The sequence below is a fragment of the Phascolarctos cinereus genome, unplaced genomic scaffold (assembly GCF_003287225.1).
Source record: "Phascolarctos cinereus isolate Bilbo 61053 unplaced genomic scaffold, phaCin_HiC Scaffold_5;HRSCAF=322, whole genome shotgun sequence".
In the NCBI taxonomy this organism is placed as follows: domain Eukaryota; kingdom Metazoa; phylum Chordata; class Mammalia; order Diprotodontia; family Phascolarctidae; genus Phascolarctos; species Phascolarctos cinereus.
This window is the reverse complement of record NW_027555958.1, coordinates 253,188,840-253,214,201: the sequence shown is the minus strand read 5'-3', so window position 1 is coordinate 253,214,201 and position 25,362 is coordinate 253,188,840. Positions and strand designations below refer to the sequence as shown.

Here is a 25,362-nt window from a genome sequence, read left to right as displayed (position 1 = left end):
ACCGAATCTAACTAAGGGAGCAGAAGAATGAGCCCAGAGGAAGTATTAGAAAGACAAAAAGGAAAAAAACATTGACAGTGTTTAAGATAAATAGGAATATGTTTGTGAATCATGGTCCCTTGGGAGGTGGGAAAAAGATTGGGTCAAAAGATTTTGAGAGCAAGGGACTGTCTAGCTTTGTCTATCTGTATCCCCAGAGCTTAGTATAGTGCTTAGCATATAGTAAGTACTTAAATGCTTTCCATTCATTCATTCATATTAGCTATAGGGGGAGGAAAAAGAATGCCTATTCTTCTGGAAAGGAAAGACAGTCAGTAGTCATGCAAATTCTGAACAACCCCTTCCGATCCCAACCCTCCCACCTCAGCCCCCACTCCCCAGCCTCCTCCAACACACACAAAACATACTTTGGGTGGCTCGGTGGTCATCTTGATGCTGACTTGCAGGATGGAGATAGGGAATTCAGGGTGGGGGCTGGAACTGAGCCACAAGCGAAAAGCTGAGTGAGGCTTCTCCACTTGCAGTTGTTCCACAAGTTTATCCAGCTGTGGCATCCAAGAAAGTGACAGGTGGCAGTTGGCCAGGAACACCCAGTGCCCTGTAGACCAGATCCCAGGTTCAGATCTCTCTTTCAGTGGATCCTCCCTCCTGTTTCTATATTTCCCACTTAGTAGAGTTAAAATACTTGGACCATCAGACCAGTTTCAGCCTAGGAGGGAAGGGTCTAAGGATGCTAATAACATGGGACATGACAGAGGTAAGGACTGGGTGTGGTTCAAGAATTCTGAGATGGAAAAGGCTAGAGGAGAGCTTGGCAACTAGAGGATATGGCACTGACCCAGTTGTACACCATCACGGATGAGTCGAGCAGCAATGGGAGCCTGGCCCTGACCCAGAGACAAGGCATGGAAACGCTGGCCCATGCCTATCTGCTCTGCCAGCTGTAGCAGAGCACTGGTAGGGTCCACTCCCGGGGACAGGATAAAGATGAGTGGCGTACGTGGTGTTGAATCCTCCATTACCTACCCAGAATACAAAGTGGAGCTTCAGGTAATGGTCAGGTTAAGGAGGGAATGCAGAGTACCATCTAATCCAGGAAGAGGAAAGGAGGGAGAGAGATTGGAACCACTGACCAACTTCATGTTTAACACCGGAGGCTCAACGAATCGAGAACCTAGGTTGGAGACGATGAAAGATGTAACACAGAAAGCCACTCGGTCCTGGCGAAGGGATCGAACGATCAGCATCCGCTGCATCTCGTTGCAGGCATTTTCCCACTCACCTGAGGGGATCAGGGGAGAACAGTGCAGAGCTTAGGAGGGTGAGAATGGGACAGCAGCTAAAGCAGGAATGTTCACACCAGAACCATGGGGCCAGACACACAAGAAATAAAGGTCAGGTGAGAAGAGAAGGAGGAGAGCAGGAAGGAGACCAAGGGTCATGCTTCCCTTACCAGGCAGCATCGCCTTCTCGGGTGCCGAATTGGTATACCACAGGTTCCAGTCACGAGGATACTGCTCAAAGGAGTTCATGAGCCCGTGGAAGTTAGCCAATTTGTCCAGCTCAGTGATGTTGTCCCAGTTGGCATCGGCCAACCAGCTGGTGCAAGGATTGTCCATCTGACCTTCCCTATCCAAGACCTGAGAGAAAGATGGAAAAGGAGAAAGACTGTGGAGACATAGTTAACAAAAAGTCAAGAAGGTAATTTCTCAGGGTTGGGATAAAATATCCCAGCATTTGTTGAAACATCTTCCCCTAGAATCCCTAAGGAGTTAACAGTTCTTTAGCTGGGGAATATAAGGTTCCAGAACCCTCTAGTGGTGCATGGGGACAGCACAGTTCAGAATAAGCACCAGAAGGCCAAGCACCCTCTGGTGGTCACCCAAGGACAGTTCCTGCTTTGTCTGGAGCCCTCAAGCCTTGGTCAAGGCTCTAAGTTCTATTAAGGGTAGACATTGTCACTTTTGTATTTGTATCCCCAGTAGACACTTAGTAACTACCTGGTCAACTGAACTGAATCAATTCTAGTAACTGACATTTAGGGGAGGAACTACCTCAAAGAAGTGGATGTCCTGGTTAAGTAAGTTGCTTAACCAACAATATCTAAGACCACGAGTTGTAGAGCTGGTAACTGATCTTCAGTAGACAGAGTCTGCTCGCCATCAGCTGCCTATACTAATGAGGCCACAAGTCCAGTCCAAACCCTGACCCTCACACACACAGACACACACACAAAACCAACAAGCATTTATATAGTGCCTTAAGGCTTACAAAACACCTTGCCCACATTACCTCATTTGAACTTCACAAAAATCCTATGAGGTAAGTTTACAGGTAGCTTTATTTTCATTTTTACTGATAAGGAAATGCAGGCTTAAATGGCTTGTCTAGGGTCACACAACTTGTTAGTGACAGAGTCAGGATTTGAACTCTGGTCTTTCCTGATTTCCAACATTAGCACTCTTTTCATTGCACTAAGCTACAACTAAAAGCTATGCAGATGAACAGGGTGTTGGGCCAGCATAGACACATGGGAATCCTTGAGTCTCAGCCCCACTTCTTATCTGGCTGGTTAAAACAGACAGAAGATATAAGCGAACAGAGGTGTATCCCAATCTCCCAATGACAAGATGAGGGTACCTGAGTTCCTGCCATGGCAGCCGCTGCCTAATGAATCTTGTGCCAAGTGTTCACTCGTTCTTCACCCACACAAAGCCCCACCACCCTCTGAGCATTTTCCCTCTAGCCAAGCCTCTAAGGCCGTGGCCCTAATACCTCCTACCCTAGATACCCTGCATTGGCCCCACACTCTGCCTACGTGTCTGTCATACTCACCACACCTCCTCGTAGAAAAAAGTTGTACTCATCCATGTTGAGCTTCCCAGAAGTCTCTAGGATTTTGGCACACATTTGAAAGCTGAAGAGCAACTTGTGACGCTCAAAGAGGGTCCGAGAGGTATATCTGTAGAGAAACAGGGAGGGGAGTTTGAAGCTGAAGATGGAGAGGAAAAGAGACTAAATCAGAATGGTGGGTGGGTGAAAGTTCAAAGTAAATACCTGTCCAAGTAAGATCTCGAAATTTCCAAGTGGGTTAGTACCTTTAAAACATCTAGTAGAGCCCTGTCATTTCACAGATGAGGACATTTGCCCAAGATCATTCCACTAGCTAATGGAAGTGTTGGGACTTAGAACCCAGTTTCCCTGACTCCCAATCCAGGGAGTAAGTATCCTTACAGGATATGTGTAATAAAACAGGTGTCAAGGGGCCGCTAGGTGGCGCAGTGGATAGAGCACTGGCCCTGGAGTCAGGAGGACCTGAGTTCAAATGCGGCCTCAGACACATAACACTCACTAGCTGTGTGATTCTGGGCAAGTCACTTAACCCCAATTGCCTCACCAAAAACAAGACAAAACAAAAAACAAACAAACAACAACAACAACAACAACAAAAAACCAACAGGTATCAGGGAGAGAGATCTAGCAGACCTATAGACAGCATAGGTGTGGTATTCATTAAGGTAGTCAATGCGGTCCTCAAGTTTGTTGCTTCTGTGGCTCTTGTCAATGCTGAGGATGAAAAGGCTGATGTAGGCATCCAAGGAGAACTGGTACATTGGGTCAATCCGACCCATGTCATTGAGCACAAAGAATAGCACTGAAGCACGCTGGGCACAGGGACGATATGCCTATAAAGAAGGAAGGGTCAAGGTCACAAAGGAAGGAGGTGAGAGAGAGGAAGTGCCCCTATAGGAGGGGGTGGCCGAAGTGGGAGGGGCAAGTACTGAAGGCAAATATGATCCTGATATGCAAGGGGTATGCCAGGGAGCCCTAGAATCATACAGTATTAAAGTTAGAAAAGATCCTCCTAGAGATCCTTTAAGATCCTCCAATCCAGCCCTCACATTTTACAGGTGGGAAACTTGAATCTGAGAGAAAGGAAGTGATTTGTGCAAGATCAGACAAATAGTTGTAAAGCCTGGCCTGGAGTCTTGGCCTCCTGCCTTTTCTCCTACCACTCTCTGGGCACTTGGCAAACCTCACGGGCGATGTCGATATTGATCTCTGTGGTCTCACTGGTATCTAGCTGCTCGGTCACTTCAATGGCCGTCATCTTAGAAGTCTGCAGAGTGTTGACCAGCTGTACGTCGTCCAACAGGGACCCTGTGGCTTCATTCAGCAGCCTGCAGAGGAGATCAAAGAGCACGTGGGAGAAGGCGGAGAAAGGACCTGACGGGCAGTGGTGATCTAGCCCTTTGGGCCCCACTCGCCTCCCTCAGCCACAGTCTCCCAACAGCCTCTGGAATGATCAGCTCTCCTCGCAGCAGGCAGCTAGCTCCTACCCCTGGAGCTGATGAGAGCTACCTTCTTCCTTTTTGTTTTTTAAAAAGGCAATTGGGTTTAAGTGACTTGCCCAGGGTCACACAGCTAGTAAATGTCAAGTATCTGGTCTGAGACCTGATTTGAACTCAGGTCCTCCTGGATCCAGGGCTGGTGCTCTATCCACTGTGCCCCCAGCTGCCCCAAGAGAGCTACCTTCTAGTAGGAATCTACAGTCAGGGACTGGAGAGAGGAAGAAGTGAGGGAGAAGAGACTGAAACACTCAGCCGTTCTGTGAGGTGTCTGGGTCATCCTTCTGGGGAGGGTCTCTTGCATCAGGATGGTTCTAGGAGTCTCACCTGAGGATCTCTCTCTTTCTCTCTCTTTTTTTTTTTTGCTAGGCAATGGGGTTAAGTGATGTGCCCAGAGTCACACAGCTAGTACGTGTTATGTGTCTGAGGTCAGATTTGAACTCGAGTCCTCCTGAATCCAGGGCCGGTGCTCTATTCACTGCACCACCTAGCTGCCCCTCACCTGAGGATCTCATCCTCCAGTTCTTTGATTTTCTTCTTGCCTGCAGCTATGTTGATAACCAAGGAATCCTTCTGCTCCTCAAGCTCAGGTCGCTCCTTCCGCACCACAATGCCCAGCAGCTGGGCTTCAAGGCCCTGAGGGCACATAGATTCAGGGCAGGTACCCCATTAAACCCCTTCCTCCATAGACTCTCCATTCCACTTTTCATCTCTTTATGGGTATCACCCCTAGTCTCCCACACTCTTCCCAAAAAATCCAGGCAAGACACTGCCTTCTTCTACACCCAACCCTTACCTGTTCCTTGACAGCAAAATTGACAATGGTAGTTTTGGCTGAGGTCTCTGGACTGTAGTGGGGGTTAGACATTTTGGTGGTGATATAGAAGCGAAAATCAGGGTTGTAGTCCACCTCTTTGTCTCCTAGGCGCATCAGCAGCCTGCCCCCTAAACCCGTAGCAAGGTTAAGCCTGGGCTCCAGCTTCCACTGTGACTGACCCTCTCCCCGATGGCCCACAAAAGAACAGGATAGAGAACCTCCTGCTTGAGGCTTCATATCCAGGCCCTAAACCCCAACCATGACCAACTAAAGAGATACAAGTTAAGTACAGAAGACAGTAAGGAAATCAGCTTCCTCTCCCTCTTGGTCCCAACCTCGCCACTCCACCCATTATCTTGGGCCTAACCAATTCGGGTGACAGACTTGTTGAGGACAGGAGAGAGTGTGGGATCCAGGTACTCCTGTACATTCTGCAAGAGAACTGGATTCCCATTCTGGATGGCCCCTTCTAGGACACGAAGGTAATCCCTCATCTGTAGGTCAATGATCTTCAAGCCCTGAAAATAAGGAAGAGGTGAGGGAAAGGTGCTCCATCACAAAAGGCAGAAGACAGACTAAGGGACAGGGCCACAGGAAAGGGAATGAAGTTTGGCCAAGTAGGAAATTATTTCATTTAGAGCAGAGATGTCGAATTCCCAAACCAGATTAAAATATAATTGGGAAATGTTTAACAAAATCAATAAAAATACTATACAAGATAGATAATGCTAATTTGTGGTGGAGGTTTTTTTTTCATTTCTATTTGAGTTTGACACCACTGATTTAGAGGGCTTAAATAGTTGAGGTCAGCCAGGAGGGGAAGGGACATGGGCAGGCCCTACCCATCTACCTGGTTGCCCTCCATGTTCTTGATCCACTTCAGGGCCTGACCCTGGGGGTCAATCATCAATGCCCACCTGGAGAAGGAAGACAGGCTCAATTTACCTGAGTTGAAGCAAGCCGGCCCCTGAAAGAGCTTCTGGAACTCCTCCTTACCTCGCCAATCCCCCTTACCTGTTGCCACGAGTGACAATAATGCCATTCTCAGTGGAGAAATTATCAGAAGGCAACCCTTGGATGTTCCAGTCTCGGACCTTGGTGGGGTTAGAGAGGAAGCTGTCGAAGGTAAATCCAGGTGAGCAGGGGACTTGCAGCTCTCGGATCTGTGCAAAGGAGACCCTGATATCTCAATTACTAGATCCAAATTCACGGCCCCCCATATTCTTCTCTGCCTCCTTATGTTCCCCATTCTCCCTTAAATTTATATCCCCGTCCTCAAAGTTGGAGCTCAAAAATGTCAATCAATCATGTTTAGAACCTATATTCCCCAAAACATCCTGCTCACCTTTCTGACCCAGATATGGGAAACAATCTCATCACGATAATTGGTCAGGAATGGACCCATGTAGGACAGGAAGGCAGCTGCCAAAAGACAGTCTCCTACAAGATAGCCCAGGTCCTCTTCAAGGCCCTTAGGAGAATATGGGAAAGCATTAAAGGCATGAAAGCATTCCGCTCTACAAACTGTCTAGTCAGAAGACTACAAGACCCTCCTCAACATTTTTTTTTAATAATAAAGTGTTTACTTGCAGAAAATGTTGTCAACTATTATTTCCCCACCCTGAGTTGTCAAAAAGAACAAGAAAAAAGATTATAATTATTTAGTGTTTCCCCATCTTCTCAAATCCTTGTGAATTGTAGCCTTTATTCAGTTACTCTAAAACTATTCAACTACACACAGTATTATATAATACTCACCAACACTAGTTTATAAATTCCCCTCCATATTTTTACATTTATATTCTGAAAGTTCTGTCTCTCTTACTAGACTGAAAGCCCCCTGAAGGCAAAGACAATAAGCTCTTCTTCCTTTCAAATTTTCTTAAGGTACTTTGGATCGCTCATCATATGATACTGTGTATCATAGTTATTAGTTTTAATTATTGGTATTATCCTCCTGTCTTAGATTTTAAGCTCCTTCAGAAGAGACATGTCTTGTCTGAACTTTGAATCTCCTTCACCACCAAGCCACAATGTTCTGCATTGAGTAGGTGCTTAATAAATGGGATTTTGCTGCCTTTCTACTTAAAAGCATTTGTTAAGCACCTACTGTGTGCCAGGTACTGAGTTAGGCACTATGAATAGGAAAGCCAAAACCAAACATTTCTCGCCCTTAAGGAACATACATTCTGTTTTATAGTTACATTTATTTTAGCATGCTTTATCCCCTCTAGAAAGCTTCTGGAGGGCAAGCATTATGTAATTTTTCATCTCTGTATCTCCAGAATCAAGAGCTTTGCAAAGAGTGGGTGTCCAATAAAGGTTTGTTGAAATGAATTGGATGGGATGTCTATTTTTTCTACTCATTTCAGCCGTTAGTCTAGAGTACTCTGTCCATGGAACGTGCTTTCGTACATCTTGATTAGCACATCCTTCCACAAACCTAAGACAGGTTTCTAAACGTGTGAGTGTTCTTGTCCAACTCTTCACCCAAGGGAAATGAGGGTTCTCCCTCCCTACTCCCATTTTCTTACTCCAACTTGAGGATTCTCCTAAGCTCAAAACTCCAGCCAGAGTCATGAGAGTCCCTGTGGTCACTGGTCAAGGACCACCTTACCTGTACAGTTTCCTCCCATCGGGCTTTCTCGCCTGCCAGCCCAGACACCAACATCCCGGCCCGTTCCAGTTTCACCTCCATCTCCTCTGACTTCTTCCGGAGCTCTTCTTTCTGCGTCAGTTTCTCATCATACTGTTTCTTTAGCATCTCCAGCTTTTCAGCCACCTGGGGGAGGCACAGCAGACATCTAAACATGAGCCATGATGATGTGAAGCATGATCCCAGATCCCTCAAGATTCTTTTCTTTGTGTGTGTGTGTGTGTGTGTGTGTGTGTATGTGTGCGTGTGTGTGTGTGTGTGTGTGTGTGTGTGTGTGTGTGAAGATGGGGAGATTAACCTTAAAGGGAAAAAGCCTCTAGTGATCCAGCTACTATCAACAGTCTTTTGAAGTTCTATGAGAAGTTGCATTGTGATTTGCACCCTTAAGTTCACTCATTCAGTCAATCAACAAACATAATTACCTATTATGTTTCAGACGAAGTACTAGGCAGTCGAGCTACATGTCAATATAAAAACATTTCTAGCCCTTAAGGAACTTACATTCTATTTATATCACATTCTGAATATTTTACTATATACTGAATATACAAAGTAATTAAAGGGGAAGGGGAAAGGAAGAGAATAAGCATTTATGTAGCATCAGCTATGTGCCAGGTACTATGCTAAGCCCTTTACAAATATTATCTTATTTGATAATGAGGTAGGTGCTATTACTATCCCCATTTTACAGGTGAGGAAATTGAAGCCAAAAGAGGTCAGATGATTTGCCCAGAGTCACATTCTGAGGCTGAATTTGCACTGAGATCTTCCTGACTCCAGGCCCAGTGCTCTAACCACTGTATCACTTAGAGCTGGAGTGAGGAGAAGGGAGGACTTGAGACTAACTCTGAGGTCACAAACCTGGGAGACTACAGGAATGGTTCAATAAGAAAGGTTGGGAGAGGAGTAATTTGGGGGAGGGAGAGTTAATGAGTTCTGTTTTAGACATGTTGAGTTTGAGATGTCTCTAGGACATCCAGTTTGAAATAAATGTTCAATAGGCACCTAGTGATGTGGAACTAAAGCTCAGGGTAGATACTGGGATTGGATACATAGATCTGTATGTGACTTTCATAGAGATGATAATTCAACCTGTGGGAGCTGATGAAGTCACCAAGAATGTACAGAGAGAAAAGTGAAAAGGGCCCAGGAAATAGGGCCTTAGTGGACATCTACAATTAAGGAGCATAATATGGATGATGAAGCAGCAAAGGAGAGTGAGAAGAAGTGGTGAGACAAGCAGGAAGAGAAACAGGAAACATAGGGTCACAAAAACATAGAGGAGAGAGAATCTACGAGAAGAGGTAGAGGGTGGTCAATAGTGTCAAATGCAGCAGAGAGGTCAAGAAAGATGAAGATTGAGAAAACACTGTCAGTTTTGTCCATTAAGAGATTGTTGGTGGGTTGCTTGCTGTGGGGGAGGAGATGGGATAGAATTTGAAACTCAAAACTTTAAAAAATGTTAAAAATTGTTTTAACATGTAATTGGGAAAAATATTACTTAAAATGTAAAAAAAAAAGATTGTTAGTGAGCAGTCTCAGCTGAGTGAGATTGTTGAGACAGTCTGAAAAGGTTTGGGGAGTATGAAGAGAGGAAGTGAAGGTAGTAAGTACAGAGAGCTTTCTCCAAGAGTTTGGTCAAAGGAGGAAAGATATGAGACAATGCCTTAAGTGGAGGGAGGGTGTTGTCTAGTGAAGATTTTTTTAGGATGGGAGAGACTGGCCATATTTAAATGCAGCAGGTAAGGAATGAATAGATCAAAAGAGATTTAAGATTAGAGGAGCAGGAGGGCATGTGATTGCAGAAGAAATTTGCTGGAGAAGGCAGCAAGGGATAGAATCAAAGGCACATGTTGATAGGCTGATCTTGACAAGGAGAAGGGCCACCTCAATATAAAAGACTGGGGAATGGAGAATACAAACGGAGATAATGTCAAGGGATTTAGAGATGAAGAAAAAAGGTGAAGGAGTTCATCATGAATGGCCTGAATTTTTTTCATCCTTTCTTTTCATTTCCACCTAAATGACCCAATTGAGCCCATCAGCAGAGACCGATCAGAATGCCAGGGGAGATCATCATACTCCCAGTAGTTCAGGTATCCAGGATAGGAAAGAAGACCTTTGAGACAGTGTGGTATCCTCAAAAATACAATGGCTTTGGATTCAGAATCACCAAGCCCATGAATAGCCCTGTGGCCTCTGGCAATCACTTCACCTCTGCGCTTTAATTTCATCATCTATAAAATGAGTTGTACTACATGAGGTCGAAGGTCCTTGCCAGTGCCAATCATTCCATGATCTACATTTGTCAAGATCAGAAGTCAATGCATCTGACTGCCAGCATTGGTTAGGAGTCTCCTAATTAAGTGTAAATAACTCCTAAGGCGGTTCCCAGCTCTTAGGTTCACATTTTGATGTAATTATAATTATCTATTGGATTACCCATGGGTAACTCCTGAATTAATCCCTGGAAACCCCACCAATGGAGATCCCTTCTTGACTCTCCTTAGCATCCCGATGCTCAGTGTGCTGGGACAACCTAGATCAGAGATGGATCCACACTAGGAATGTGGGGGCAGAGGCAGGGATAGAGCGTGGTAGGCCATGGGGCAAATGGGGATTAGATGGGGAGAAACAGACTTTGTGGGGTAAGGTGAGGAGAGGTGTAGTGAAAGCCTGACCTCCCGAAGCTTCTCCTGGGCTTCAGCTAGTGCTGCTTGCTTCTCCTGTAGCTGGGCCAGGGCGGCATTCATTCGTGCCCTCTTAGGTTCCACCACTCGATAGAGACGCCCATACAGCTGAGGGAAGCAAGCAGGTTGGAGAACATCCCTGCTTACATACCCACTGCTCATTCTTCTTCTTCCACTGTCTACTTCTCCCATTTCTCTCTTCCCCCAACCCTTTCCAACACTTTCTTCTCCTTCTAGCCTTTCTTTTTCCCCTCCTCTTCCCCAGCCTTGACTTTACCTCCATGGCTCGGACCCACATACAGAGAGATTTGGCAGCAAGAGAGACTCGGCCAATGATGTCAGGCTGAAAGTCAGGCTGGGCACAAAATGCTCCAATCTTCTTCAGCACTTTATCTGAGATGTTGTCTTTGTCAAAGTTGATCAACGACTTGATGAAATTCTGTTCCCCTTTGGGATGAAGGAATCTTGGCCAGAGGATCTGGTCCAATGCATTTTCCTCCTCTCACCCCTAAAGCCTGACATGGTGACCTTTGCCCTGGGATCAGTACCTCTATCACTCTCACTGCTCTTCTTCCTCTTCCCCCTGCCCCCACTCCATATCTAATCAGTTTTCTAGTCTCATAGTTTCTACCTTTGTAACATCTCTCCTATATGTTCCCTTCTCTCCAACACTGACACCACTCTGGTGCGGGCCCTGGTCACCTCACACCTGAACTACCCTAACAGCCTGCTGTTTTGTCTCTTTGCCTCAAATCTCTCTCCGCTATTTTCCGTCTTCTACTCAGATATCAAATTGATCTTCCTAAAGCACAATGATCATGTCATCTCCCTATTCAATCCATTCCAGTGGTTCCCCTACTTCTTCTGGTATCAAATATAGAATCCTCTGTTTGGTTATTAAAGCCCTCCATAATCTGGCCTTCTCCTACCTTTCCAATCTTCTTACACTTTTTTTACTCTACAATACTCTGCACTCTGGTGGCACTGGCCTCCTTGCTTCTCCTGGCACAAAACGCCCCATTTTCACTGGCTGTCCCCTATGCCTGGTACTCTTATCTTCATCATCTCTGCTTCCTAGCTTCCCTTCAAGTCTCAGCTAGCTAAAGTCCTACCTTTTCTAAGAAGCCTTTCCTGATCCCCCTTAATCCTAGGGCCTTCCCTCTGTTGATTATCTCCAATTTTTCCTATGTATAGCTTATTTGTACATAGCTGTTAACATGTTGTCTCCCATGCCTGGAGCATAGTAAGTAGACAATAAATGCTAGTTGACTGATAGACCTTTACCACGGGATCATCTTTCTGTTCTTACTCAGGCAACCCACACTCCAAACCATGCTTTCAGCAACCTTTGGCCTTCCCCTTTACCTAGCTGCCTTTTGGCCTCTGCCCAGGTAGGCTCATTTCCACGAAGGATCATAACAGCTTGCATCACTGTTTCCACTTGGGTGGGTGGCCGTCCATATGATTTGATCTCTCCAATGTCCTTCTTATTCAGGGATTCTAAAGCCTAAGAAATAAAGATCAGCTCATCAGGCAGGGTTTATTGGGTAGGACCTAGCTGAGGGCTCCACCACTCACACTCACTCAAGGACTAGACTTGGGGCAGTGCTGCTGAGGTCTGTAACAGGGAGTATTAGCAACAGCCACCCTTTGCCCCACCTCCACCCCAAGTTTTTTTTTTTCCCTCCCAAACACATTCCTGGGTACCCTCATGGCCTCCTCCAGTGCAGGCAATGCCTCTTCCAGGTCCTTCTGGGCATTTTCTGCCAGTGCTTTGCATTTGACTTCCTCCACTGCAATCTTCTCACTATTAGCTGTCACAGCCTAGGGGTAGGGTAAAAAGCAAGGCTCTTGGCTCTGTCCCCTTCTCCAAGCTGTTAAGGTAGTTAGGCAGGCAAAGAATTTGAGAGAATGTGCAACAAAGGAGGAATTGCCCTGTCTCCCACCTGGCCTCTTCCATGGACACAAACACATAGCTTGCCAAACACATAGCTTGCCTCTGTCTTCTTTGCATTTGTTCTTTCCTAAGGTACCCCAAACGGGTTGGAATTGGGATGCCATCCCAAGATGAAAGCATCCAGGCAACTCTGTGAGTTTCAAAAGGTATGAGGGAGGCCATCAAAGCAGATAGTAAGGGGACTCTCCATCACACGGTGCAGACCTTTAATTGATGAGTTCCCTTCCCACCTATCCCCACCAAACGTCCACAAGGACCATTAAAACCAGGCCCATGTTCCAAGGAATGGCTCCTATTATAGGCCAAGTCATCCATATTACAAATTCCTGAAGAGGATTCAAGAGCGAAGCCTATGCAAACCCAGGAAATAGTGTTCCTTTTCATCAGGATGCCCTAGGAATAAGACTTCTCCAACCAAAAGCAATACTTCCTTTCACTGGACTCTTATTGTACTCTACACCTCTCCTATGCACTTATAATATTAATTTGAATACGACTGATTATTTATTGGCTTATCCTACCTTTCCTACTTAAAGGAACTGAGATCATACCTTACTTATCTCCGCAGTCAGGTAAATAGCAGCTCTAAACATGCACACCTAGCACCCTAAGCTGAATTGGAGGGGCAGGGGCAGAGGCAATTGCCCCTTCCAAACCTTCTGCTGCTCATCAGCTTCTCGCTTCTGCTGTACAATGATAACCAGGTATTCTTCACACTGTTTCTGGAACTCTGCCACCTTTTGCTTGGCCTCTTCAAGCTCTAATGACATCACTTGCACCTTCTCCCGAGTTTCATCAATCTTAAACAGCCCAGTTCGAAGCTTATTAGCTTGGTCTAATAGTTCCCGCTTCTTCTCTGCCAGCAATCTAAGGAGCAGAGGAGGGTATGGTCTTAGGAGGGAGCTTGTGCCCCTGAAAGGATCTAGTGACAAGCTAAGGTTGGGATCCCAGAGAAAAAGGGACCAGGAAGCTGGTATTTCTTGCCCTCAGCCAATAGGAATTTCAGAGAGGTGGTTGGATCCAAAACACTATTTTCCCACCAGACCATCAAACCACTTTGGGGTATCCTAATGATACTCTTACTGTGTAATAATTTTCTGGGTTTCCTCAGTCCCCTCTACTAATTTTGGGATGCCAGGTGGCAAAAGCAGACATAGTATTAAATATGGTTAATAAAGGCATGAGATTGCCTGGGAGTGCATGTATCTATTTTATTCAATAGCATCCATCATTCATTCTCAAAACCTTCCTGTCCTGACTCTTCCTTCTCCATTTATAGCCAGCCATCAACTCCCATCAATTCTTTGTTGGGTATGTTGCTTGAATTTGTAACTTTCTTTCCATTCCTGTTGCCATCTCATCAATTCAGATTCATACCTGGATTATCATGTTATGACTGCATTACTACCACAGCCTCCCAATTTATGCTTTTCAGTCTATCCTGAGCACCACTGGATTAATTTTCTTAGAATACTATTTTCATCCTGAACATTCTTGCTCAAAATTTTTTTTTAAATCCCTCCATTAACTACAGCCTGAAATCCTTAGCATGATATTCCAAGGTCCTACACAATTGGAAACAGAATCATAGCGTATTAGAGATACTGGGACCTTATAGGTCTAAGGGTATTCTTAGGTCATCCAATCCAACTTTTACAGATGAAGAAACTGGGGCCAGAGTGGTGAAGTGACTACAGATAGCGCCATGAAGCTTCTGCTTTACCCCGGCTGTTCTAATCAACTCTCCCTTTGTTCATTCTATAGCCTTGCCCATAATACCCTTCCTTCTCCTTTCTACCTTCTAAGTCCTACCCATCCTACCCACTTCCTCTATGAAACCTACCTCCCATGACCACTCCAACCCACAGTGATCTCACCTTCTTCTGAACTCTTACAGCACACTTACCTGTCTGAATGAATTACTTGGCATTTAATTAGTTTTTCCAAGTCCATACCTAAGTCCAAAAGCCATGCCTTCTCTGAGAGGTGCATGAGGCTGTTTTATGAACAAAAGTACTAAAGCACCAAGAGTACTAAAACTAGAATTACATTTAGATATGTCTGGAATGGAATTTGTTAAGCTTTTTCTATGCTAAGTACTAGGAATATTAATAGAAAAGCAAGACAATCACTCTCAAGGAGTTTGGTCTAATTAGGGGAGACAACACATCTAGGAGGATTCAGCTGTAAGGTAGATGAAAAGGCCTGGAGGTCTTTAAGGTAAAGAGGCAAGGTGGATGACATGTATGTGTGTATGTATGTACCCGGAAAATGAGCAGCTGTTTCATTATTAGCCTGGGAATGTTTAGAGAAAGAAGGAGAAGGAAGAACTTTTTTTTTTTTTAGGATTTCCATCTTTTATTCAAAGGCCTCCTCCCTTCAGGCCTAAAGCTTCCTGTCTGGGTCAATGCAGGATGAGAAGGGGATGCTGTTCCCAGGCTATCCCATACTCACAACCATGGGGGGAGAGGAAGGTCAGGCCTTGGGACGACCTTTTCTTCAAAGGGAAGAATAAGGGCTATAGCCTGGGTCTCCTCTGAAACAAGCCACAACAGATGGACACAGGGATACGGCTCATTTCTACCCTTGGGGCTAGACAGGCCCACAACCCACAAACCCTGGACCATGCATGCTCTTGACCAGAGCAGTCCCACATATAGGCACAATGTACAATGTACACACATGTGTAAACAGGGACTTGAGAAGGAAAAACTTAAGGTATCATAAATTGTCTTCAAGTACTGGGATTTGTCCTTCTCCTTCACTGAACTGGGAACACTGGGGTAGAATTTGAAAAGAGGCAAATCTTAATTTCATGTAAGCAAAAAAACCTTAACAACTAGGGAGTCCAAGAATGGAATAGAGGGCCTCAGGAGGTGGTAGGCTTATGATTATTGAAGGTCTTCAAGTAGAGACTAGTAGGGAAGAAGCCAGGGTAGAGTCAGAAGGTGGGTAGGGCAGGCATCAAGGAAGCTGGGGGGAAATCAAGTTACCATCCCAGTGAGGCAGCTGGGGGGGAGGGGCTGAGAACATTGTTAATGTCCTATAACCTGTGAAGGTACAGATTGGACTAGGTGACCTCTAAGAGACTTCCTAGCTCTGTGAATCTGAAATACTATATACTATCTTTTATTCATTAAAAAAAAAACTTTTCACATTTATTAACTACCTCAAGTTCAGAGTCCTTATTTAATACTTTTCTCCATATCAAGCACAGTATTTACTGTCCTATCACTGATAGTACTGATCTAATAAATGTTAAATGAATGGGATAACAACTCATTTCTGTAGCACTTCATGGTTTAAAATATACTTTCCTCATGATGTAGGTAATGCAAACAGATTCTTCACTATATAGATAAGAAAACAGTTTCAGAGGGGTTAGGTGATTTGCCCAACGTCACATGGCTATTAAGTGTCAGAGCCGTTACATAACATAGATACAACATATTTAGCTGGAGATAAGAGTTAGATAGGCAGACAGTTGGATATGGAGGTGGAAAGCAGCTGGGTAAATTCTGACTTTCAAAGGTGTCTCATGGTCAGAAAGAGACTATGAAACATAGGTCTAGAGAATGGAAACAATGCTGGAGTGGGGTCAAGACTGAGGAACACATTAGAAGATTAGGAGGCTGACAAAAAATGCTATCCACTTCCAGAGAGAAAACTGATGAATTCTTTGAGTGCAGACTGAAGCATACTTTTTTCACTCTCTATTTTTCTTGTTTTTGTTTTTTTGGAATGTGGCTAATATGGAAACATGTTTCTCATGACTTCACTTGTATAATGAGTATCATATAATTTCTTTTTCAATGGGTAGGGGAGGTGCTGGAGGAAGGGGAGAGAATTTGGAACTCAAATTTTTTTAAATGAATGTTAAAAATAAATTGATAAACAAATGAATGAATGAATTTTTAAAAGATTATGAGTCTTGATCTCTTTCTTTCTGTCACGAGCTAAAGAACTGAACCACCCCCACCTCCTTCCTCAATTCACCGTGGTCCACCAAACCCCAAGCTCTCTGGCCCCTCTGTTCCTCAGTACTTTTCACATCTCTGACAATTTCCTGTCTCACATATACAGATCTTTTTAACTGCCCCATGTCTTCATACTTTTTGTATCCAGAAACGAGCTCCAGGTAGTTGGTGGGGGTGACATAGTTGTGTCTTCGAAGCTCCAACAGCATCTTCTGGGAGTAGCAGGCCACTGACCAGTGCATAGTAACGAAAATCTTGGCCACCTTCCTGTGGATCTAAGGGCAGTAGGGGCAAGATGTAAGGGGGGGACGGGAAGGACGGGAAGACTCAAGGAGGAAGGAAGAGCTCAGACAACAGGGGCTAGAATTGGAGGAAGGGACAGCGGTCAGGGATGCTATTGTAAGTAAAAGAGTTCTCACATTTTCCTCAGTCCCAAGGTCCACACCCATGAGGGACTTCTCAGCCACCTCCAGCAGGGCCTCACGGGGCCACTCAGAGAACCAGTTGATAGTTGTACAATTCACCAGGGCTGGGTATTGTCTGATCCAGTTCCTAGGGGTAAGGGGAAGTATAACCCAACTAAAAGGTCCAACCCTGGCTTCCCCAACCCCTGGTTATTCTCCTAGTCCCTGGCTTTACACATATACCTACATGTAGCCATTTCCCTGAGGTAACCAGGTATATATCCAATCTTTAGGCTTCTAGTTCTCTTTCCCAGTCTTTGCTTATTTCGGGGACCACGCTCTCTTAAGTCACCCCTCCCATGCCAACCTCAGCTCCAGACCTTCACTCAACTCTCTCCTTTCCAGCTTCTGGTGCTCCTAAGAATCTAATGATACTGAAAGGGGATGAAGCCTATTTGAGGGAAAGAGATGTGCCAGAAGAGTCAGGGACAAGACAAGCGGGTCTCAAGAGAAAGCAGGGAAAGTCCTCAAAGAGAGGATATGAGACTCACAGAAAGGACGTGAATGGGACTCACCTGAAGGGATCCCCCACAGGGCTGAGGCAAAGCACAATATGCAGATTATTCCTCACACGTTCAATGAGGTAGGCAAAGAGACTATCTGAGGTCTCAGGCACCTGATCCTGCTTTGCCTGGTCTATGATCTGTTTCTGGATCTAGGGGAGAAGCCATGATAGAGTCAGAAGGGCAGGCACCAAGGAAGCCGGGGAAGAAAGCAAAGTGGTGCAGACTCCAGTGAGGCAGCAGGGTAGCCCAGCAAAGTCTCTTTCAGGAAAAGGGTAGAGAAAGAACAGCCTGGCCACCTAACCGCACCAGGTAAAGAAATGATGGCCCTGCTGGGGCTTTATTTATTGTAGGGTCAGGCGTATGTGAGGGAGGTGGGTTTGGCTGGTAGGAAATGGGGAATAGGTTAACACCTCCTCAAACTCATCACTTTTGTAGAGGTTGGGGACCTCGCCCGAACTGAGAATGTTATTAATGTCCTCCAGGAATGACTCATCAGCAATTTGTGTGTCCACAAAAAGAAAGGAGGTGGCCTTCATTTCTACCCCAGCCTGGTAGTAGAGACGCTTGATATCTATGCATGGGAAGGAAGCAAAATGGAGAGATTACAACACACCATTCTCAGTCTTCCACCATGACCTACCTCTATGGTGACAGAGAATCTAGTAATAGAGAGGGCCCCAAATCACAGGTCAGTAGAGGACAGAAAAAGCGACAGATTTACCTTTATTTTTTTCTGGGACCCAGAATTGTAGCCACTCCTCCCAGCAGCTTCTGGTTCTCTTTACTCTGCCCTTACCTAACTCGGGTTTCCCCAGTTTCCAACAATGCTCACTCCAGCCCCTACTTCCCCTCAAGAAACCAGGCAACCTCAAGCTCAAGGTCTTTCTTATTCCCAAGACTCAACTCCCAAGCAGCCTCACCATCTCGGAACTCCTGCTTTCGGTAATACTTGGTAACTTCAATTTGGAAGGTAATGTAGTCGCAGATAGAGGATGCCAAACGGGCGAGGCTCTGGCGCCCACTGCCTCCAATTCCCACCAATAGCATGTTACCTCGAGGCTGTCCGATGACCCGCACGATCCGTGTGACTGTGAGGATGTTGAAAGAGATTTTACATAGCAGGACCACACATTCAATAACTGTTAAATTCTCAGTATCTCATCCTAGAAAAAGGGGTGCCTGAATCTGGTGTAGATACCACCAAGAGAATTAGGTAGGGCAAGACTTAAGCTCTCAGGGCAAAGAAGGTCACCTGCTTAAATATGAAAGGGCCCATTGTCCAGATGCCATATTACTGTGTGTATAATTTTCAGAGACTCAGGTTCCTACCATTCTCTCCTCATCCAGAGCAATACAGCAGCTAGTTTCCAGCCCCTTCAAAAATACTTTTTTGATCAGCTGGGGAGTTTACTATGATCACTAGTTCCCACAGAGCAACCCAGGGCAAGGAAGAGGTTAGAAGTTTATGGACTCTAGTTAGGGGGATGAAAAGAAGGAAACCCCCTTTCCCTTCACTGATAAGGATGGAAAGGGGGAAAGCTCACTGTGTTCAATGGCCTCGCGGAACAGCACCAGCTGTATTTGCACAACCCCAGGGGACAAGTTGTACTCATCCAATGCAGTCTCCATGGCTGTCTTTAGTAATGTCAGATCAAGTAGGTCTTCATATACCTTGGGCTCCCTCATGAAGTCCCCTAAGCAAAGGGAAAGCAGGACCTCAGTGCCTGGTCCTCCCCTCCTCCCCCCTCCCCTCAGCTACCACTCCAGGACTGAAGGGTATAGAATATAGTCCCTAGCTTTCACTCTGATCCTTGTGTCCCCTCAAAATTCCAGCACCCACAGACTTCAAACTCACCAAAGATGGGTGGGCGCTTGTTAGGACAAAGGTTATGGTAGGTGAGGTCAAAGAAAGTTCCAAGTTTTTCATTCAGGATGCTCACAAAGGCCTCAGTGTCTGTTGTATCCACCAGTCGGTCAGAGAACACTCTGTTGGGAAGGAGTCAGAAGATGGGGGGGTGGGTTAAGAATAAGATAGAAATGGGGGATAATTCAATTACAGGGCACTGTGCTAGGTGCTGCAGATACAAAAATTAAAAATATCCTTAAGGAGTTTATAATCTAGTAAGGAGAGATGAAATGTACATAAATAACTATTAGAAATTAAGTGCATGGAAAAGGCTGTGTGGCCTGAGAGATATAAAGAGGCATTACTTCTAACTAGGGGGGAGGATCAGGGGAGGCTTCCTAGAGGAAGTGGCACCTGACCTGAGCCTTGAAGGAAAGAAACAATTTCAATAGACAGAGATAGGACAGGGGTTTCCATTCCAGGCACTGGGGATGTCTTGTGCAAAAGCATAAAAGCAGAGGAGGGTGGAACAAAGACCAGGGAACAGTAAGATATGGAGAGTAGAGTAGGAATGGGGAAAGGTATAAGGGTGTAGACACATTAGGAAATAGGGATTTAGAGAAGGACACAGATGATGTGATAGAAAGAACAAGGCTAGAATTGGGGGCCAGGGCTAGAGCTGAGGAAGACTTGGGCTGGATTTAGGTATGGAATATCTCACCTGAAACACTCATGTATCCAGAGTCGGGTGATGCTGGCCTTGGTATCATGGAAGGCCTTGTCGGCTCTAAGCATGCCCTGGAATACCTATTGGGGGGATGGGGATATATGGATCAAACATTTACTAAGTGCTAGCTATATGCCAGTCATTGTGCTAAGCACTTTTAACATATTATTTCATTTGATCCTCACAATGACCCTGGGAGGTAGATCCTGTTATTATCCCCATTTTATAGTTGAGGGCAGACAAAGGTTAAATGACTTGACCAGGGTCACACAGCTAGTACGTGTCTGAGGCCAGGTTTGAGCTCAGGTCTTCCTGATCTGTGGACCAGTGCTCAATACACTGCACCACCTAGCTGCCTCAAAATGGCCAATTGGGATGGACAGGGAGTTGGTTTAAGATTTGCAAAGCATTTTACAAATATTATCTCACCTAGCTGCTTCTAGGGATAAATAGTGGATCAGGAAGGGAAAAGGGATGAGATAAACTGAGTTCAGTCCTCTAGAGCGCAGTGGAAGAGGAGATCTTTGGGTTGGGTTGGTCTACTTTAGTGGGTCTGATGCGAATGTTGAACAGGCAGAGCCACATTTTAAGAGGGGTAGGCTGATTTTCACCTTAGAAATATCTCGAAGGTTGAAGAGGTAGTGAATCTTAGCAGGCGTGGGAAGGAAACGTTGTACCACAGTGTTGTAAACTTCTAAGGTGGCTTCAGTCACCACATTTCCAATGGGCTTTACCTCTTCCTCAAAGTCCTGAAGCTTCTGATTGATCATGGCACCAAAGATATGGAGAATCTGGGATTCCTAAAGACACAGGATATTAATCCCTTGGGTCATCCTTTCCCCAGCTGTCTGATCTTGTTCCCAGTCTTTCTGTTCCTACCTTCCCCAGCCTTCCTAGGATCCCCCATCTCATCATCACAGAATAGTGGATTTACGCATTTTTGGATTTGGAGTGAGGAGACCTGGTTTCCAAAGCTGGCTCTGCTACATGTTACCTGGTGACCTTGGGCATATCGCTCAAAATGATGGGGTAACACCAGATGGCTTTTCCAATCCCTTCCAGCTCTCTATTTCTGAACCTATCTATGATCACTGGTGCTAAAGGGTGGTTCAAAGGGACCACTCCCTTCTCTTGGGACTACAAATCCCTGTCTACAACAGTTCCCAGCATGAAGCCCTTAAGGGTAGCTTCAGGGCACTATACAGTCCATCAGGCAAACAGTCCAAACCCTCCTATACTATAAGTCCCAGCCCGCAACTCATGCTTTCTCAGTTGCTTTTTGGCCTGGCTTTCATTCTCCACTAACAACAGGGCTCAAGGGTCTCCTCCTGCCAGCTGCTTCCAACAGGCTGTAACAATCTAGCACTTCATCTTTTCCTTCCCCCCTCAGGTCTGTTCCCCTCCCGTCCCTCATCCCACGACTCCAAAAACTCCCTCACTGTGGGGAAAGTCATGTTGATGAGATGGAATCTACTCTGAAGCCTTGAGGAGATGACTGTCCTTCCGCCCCCTGGAGGTCCCATGGCAGCCATCAGGAACATGTCCTGGTATAGGAAAGATGAAGGCAGAGGGAGGGTGTGTGAGAGAGACAGACTTTGGGAATGGGGAAGGAAGGAAAGAAGAAAAGGAAAGGGAAAAAAAGGGTGGTAGGGGAGGAGGTCAGAGAGGGACAGGAAGGGAAGAGACGGACTGGGAATGGGAAAGAGTAATGAAATATGAAGAGAGAACAAAATGAAGAAAGGGGAGCTAGTATATAAATATTTGAACCTGGATGCTAGAGAGAGCTAGGATGAAGACAATTTTCCTATGTTGAGTGAGGGAAGAAAAAGGAAGTTGATATGAAAATGTGTTTAATATGAGTGTATATGTAGAGCCTATATCAGATTGCATGCTGTCTTGGGGGGGGAGGAAAGGGAGAGGGAGAAAATTTAGAACTCAAAATCTTTTGGAAATGAATGTTGAAAACTAAAAATTAATTAATTAACTTCAAAAAATAAGAAAAAGGAAGTTGAATCTCAATACTATGGAAGAAAAGGAGGAATAGAAAGTCAGATGCCTGGGTTTTCGAATAGAAGGAGGTCCATTCTTCATTTGTGTTTAGTTAGCAAGTGGATAATTCTACCTGTTACCTTGGAGTTGACCACCCAGGTGATGGGAGGTAGCTAACAGGGCAAAAGAAGGGTCAAAGCAGGAGATAAAGGACCCTTGGATAACTGGCAGGAATAGGGAAGACAATTCTGGGAGGAGAATAGTGATTGGAGAAATAGATTAGAGTGACTGAACCGGGAAGACAGTGAAAGCTGATGATTAGGGTTCCTTGGTCTCTGAGGGGAGAAAGTTAATAGCTTAAGGGGCAGACACTTAGGTCCCAGAAAGGAATATTCTGACGGCAGGACACTCAGGCATGGGAGAGGAACAGGAGCTAAGGAGCTTAACAGTGGAGTTCTGGGGATGGAGCAGAGACTGGAGGGATGGGGGAGAGTGGGAGGCATCAGCATCAAGGTTCTAGGATACTCACTCTGATATGTTTAATGGTCTGTTTTCCCCGGTCATACCAGAAGCCATAATCAATCCAGAGACGTATTAGCTCCAAGGGTGGCTGAGAGCCAAATGTGTCCTTGGCTGGCATGTTCAGGTCATCCATGAAGGTGATCATGCTCTTGCCTCCAAATGGTACATATACACCCTTTGTTCGCTTCTCCACACGGCTTTCAATGATGCTTTGCACGTTGTTGGATGTGGTCTGTGGGAAAAGCTTGGGATAGAGGACTGGGGTGCCAAAGAGAAGAGAACTAGGGTATTGGTGCGGAGGAGATGCAAGGGCTGATAGGTCTAAGTGTCCAAGGAAAATAAGAGCTTGGAGATCTCGAGGACCTTTCTAACATGAATTCTTTTCTTAATTAGACTGTAAGTTTGAGGGCAGTGACTGTGTAATTTTTCATTTCTGTACTCCCAGTATTTAGCAGAATGGCTCAAATATACTAAGCAATTAGTAAATGTCTGTTGAATTAAATTGGATTGCCTGGGTTTTCCACTAACCTGAGCAGACATGTTGACAGTGAGCACAGCCCACTGGCTGGTGGGCAGGGCCTGCAGGACGCTTTGAGCGATGGATGTCTTGCCTGTGCCCACAGGACCAACTAGCAGGATCGGGTTTTGACTGGCTACGAGGGTACTCACCAAGTAGTTGTATCGGACAGTGTCCACAGTGGGCACCATGATCTTATAGAAGGGGGCACTGGAAAAGAGGAAATTAGTTTGAGACTCTGATTCCACTTCTCTCTTTGTTTTACTCATTTCCAGGCCCTAGACCCTACATCACTAATCTCACCCCCAAGCAGAGCCCCAGAATTATGTCTTCACTCTAGAGAGCCCATTTTGTGTTTTAAGATGTGCCTCCTTGGAACCACCACTCTTCCCTAGTCCTTGATCTTTGCTGTTAGTCAACACATTTTCTCTCTAGGTCTTGCCCTTCCCACCCTATCCCATAGCCTGCCCTTACTTTGGGGGATATCGCCAACTCTTGGGCAACTTTTCCTCAAATGTCATCCAATTCTTCATCTTGGGGTCCACAAAGTACTCAAACACTGTGTCCTAGTAACCAAAGAGAGGCTATCTGTCAGGTCTAAAACCCTTTCGCCAGCTTTCCCATGTTCAGTTTTAGGGCTCATATTCTAATTCAAAGACTATGGGATCAAAGAAAGACAAAGCTTAAAGTTAGGAACTGGGAGGTCAGACACTTGCTTCTCAAGCAGTCTTATAAGTGAGGCATATGTGAAGGGTCTAGGTGGGGTGCAGAGAAGGGAGAACCGAATGTTTTGAAACAGGCATTTGAGTCCTTGGGTTTGTTGACCTTGTTGGGAAAGGATCCCTCAAGCTCCCGAAGGAAACTGTCTATCTTCTTTCGGCTTTCCTCATCCACAGATGCACACACTGACCAAATAAGACTGAATATAAAGTTCATCTCCACCATTGCGGTATAGTTGTCACCATCAGCTGGGTTTACCTAGGAGGAAGGAAATGGTGTTTGAAACATGGGGGATTATCAGGTGACCTGCCTAACTTAACAACCTCTGAAAGAAGAGAATGTCACACAGATACAGAGGTTTACTTCCTTTCCAGGTTCTCTTTGTAAAACCATACAGCTGTGAGTTCAGACTGATGCATCTAACACTTCTTGCAACTGAGAAGATGCTCTGATACCAGGACCTTAGCCCTGAGTCCCTGTCCAATGAACATGCCGTGTCCTTTGTACGTAGATAGGATTCTTTTAACCCACAATAATACAATCCACATTTCTATGTTATTTTAAGGTTCACAAAGTGTTCTTCACAACAATCTTGTAAAGTAGGAAGTGTAAATAGTAATATTTCTATTTTATAAAGAGGAAACAGAGGATCAGAGTGGTGATTAGAACATGGTCAAGTAGCTATGAAGCCAGGTTTTGAACCCAGGTTTCCAGAGTCTCTTAACACTAAACCATTCAGCCACTAGAACAGTGTTTGTGTGATTTGCTGGAAAAGGAGAATGCGCTGTCATTCACACATTCTCACTCAGATTCCCTTTTAACCAACATTTGTGAGATAGCTAACCAGGCAGGACTGGGGGTATAGTCAATGGTCAAGGGACAGAACTAAGGTGATAAGAGGAAAATTCTCAACTTTGTCTTCTATGTACTGTTCTCTAGCCAACTAAGTAACCAGCCAGACAATGGATATGTAGAGATGTGTGTATATTTATATAGATATGCATGTATATCAATGTAGATATACATGTATATCTAAGCTAACCAAGCCAGAAAATGGATATGTATGTATATATATATAAGTAAGCTGTCTAGTGGATGGATGAGAGAAAATATTAGGCAGAATGGAGAACATATTGCTTCATCTATCTATAATCCTGGATTTATTTCATCTTGCCTGAAACTTTACTCATTCCCTAAAATACACTCACTTCCCTAGCTCAGGAAGCTCCAAATGACTCTTCATTATCCCGAGTATCTAGGGGCTCACGAAAGCATAGTAATGAGTAGAGCCTTCCACACAATTGACCCGAGTGAATTTCTCAGCCAATACTGGGAAGGTGGCAGCATAGGATTGGGGGAAATCATATGCCCACTTCCAATCTGTTGCCAAGGCCTGTCAATTCCATCTTTGCAACATCCCTCAAATACTCCTCCCTTCCCTCTGATACTGCTACCATCCTGACAATGGCCCTTATCACCTCAAAAGTGAGGTCAAGTCTTTTTTGGCCAGCAACCCTGAGGGTCTTCTCTCACAGTTTGATTTGATTTTTTTTTTTTATTAAAGGGGTCATCCCTTGACTCACTGAATGGGTGTTGCTTCACTCAAAATGAGAACCTGAAAAGAC

The 25,362-nt window shown here is 45.1% G+C and overlaps 1 protein-coding gene across 1 annotated transcript in view; it reads right to left on the bottom strand.

Moving 5' to 3' along the window:
* DNAH2 (dynein axonemal heavy chain 2) overlaps positions 1–25,362 on the bottom strand; it is a 124,726-nt gene that overhangs the window by 12,304 nt on the left and 87,060 nt on the right. Inside the window, exons 46-78 of the mRNA XM_020966713.2 lie at positions 23,843–23,995; positions 23,492–23,583; positions 23,029–23,227; positions 22,508–22,732; positions 21,429–21,533; positions 20,601–20,789; positions 19,984–20,069; positions 19,272–19,402; positions 18,961–19,110; positions 18,337–18,504; positions 17,827–17,987; positions 17,426–17,565; positions 16,866–16,998; positions 16,582–16,721; positions 13,126–13,336; positions 12,220–12,336; positions 11,878–12,019; positions 10,790–10,959; positions 10,504–10,620; positions 7,784–7,948; positions 6,512–6,637; positions 6,181–6,329; positions 6,017–6,083; positions 5,534–5,684; positions 5,146–5,294; positions 4,852–4,985; positions 4,037–4,181; positions 3,487–3,686; positions 2,836–2,962; positions 1,454–1,640; positions 1,134–1,282; positions 839–1,022; positions 408–598 (exon numbers count right to left, since the gene is read on the bottom strand). Of these exons, the coding sequence (XP_020822372.1) occupies positions 408–598; positions 839–1,022; positions 1,134–1,282; positions 1,454–1,640; positions 2,836–2,962; positions 3,487–3,686; positions 4,037–4,181; positions 4,852–4,985; positions 5,146–5,294; positions 5,534–5,684; positions 6,017–6,083; positions 6,181–6,329; positions 6,512–6,637; positions 7,784–7,948; positions 10,504–10,620; positions 10,790–10,959; positions 11,878–12,019; positions 12,220–12,336; positions 13,126–13,336; positions 16,582–16,721; positions 16,866–16,998; positions 17,426–17,565; positions 17,827–17,987; positions 18,337–18,504; positions 18,961–19,110; positions 19,272–19,402; positions 19,984–20,069; positions 20,601–20,789; positions 21,429–21,533; positions 22,508–22,732; positions 23,029–23,227; positions 23,492–23,583; positions 23,843–23,995 (4,953 nt within the window). The remainder of the gene's footprint in view (positions 1–407; positions 599–838; positions 1,023–1,133; positions 1,283–1,453; positions 1,641–2,835; positions 2,963–3,486; positions 3,687–4,036; positions 4,182–4,851; positions 4,986–5,145; positions 5,295–5,533; positions 5,685–6,016; positions 6,084–6,180; positions 6,330–6,511; positions 6,638–7,783; positions 7,949–10,503; positions 10,621–10,789; positions 10,960–11,877; positions 12,020–12,219; positions 12,337–13,125; positions 13,337–16,581; positions 16,722–16,865; positions 16,999–17,425; positions 17,566–17,826; positions 17,988–18,336; positions 18,505–18,960; positions 19,111–19,271; positions 19,403–19,983; positions 20,070–20,600; positions 20,790–21,428; positions 21,534–22,507; positions 22,733–23,028; positions 23,228–23,491; positions 23,584–23,842; positions 23,996–25,362) is intronic.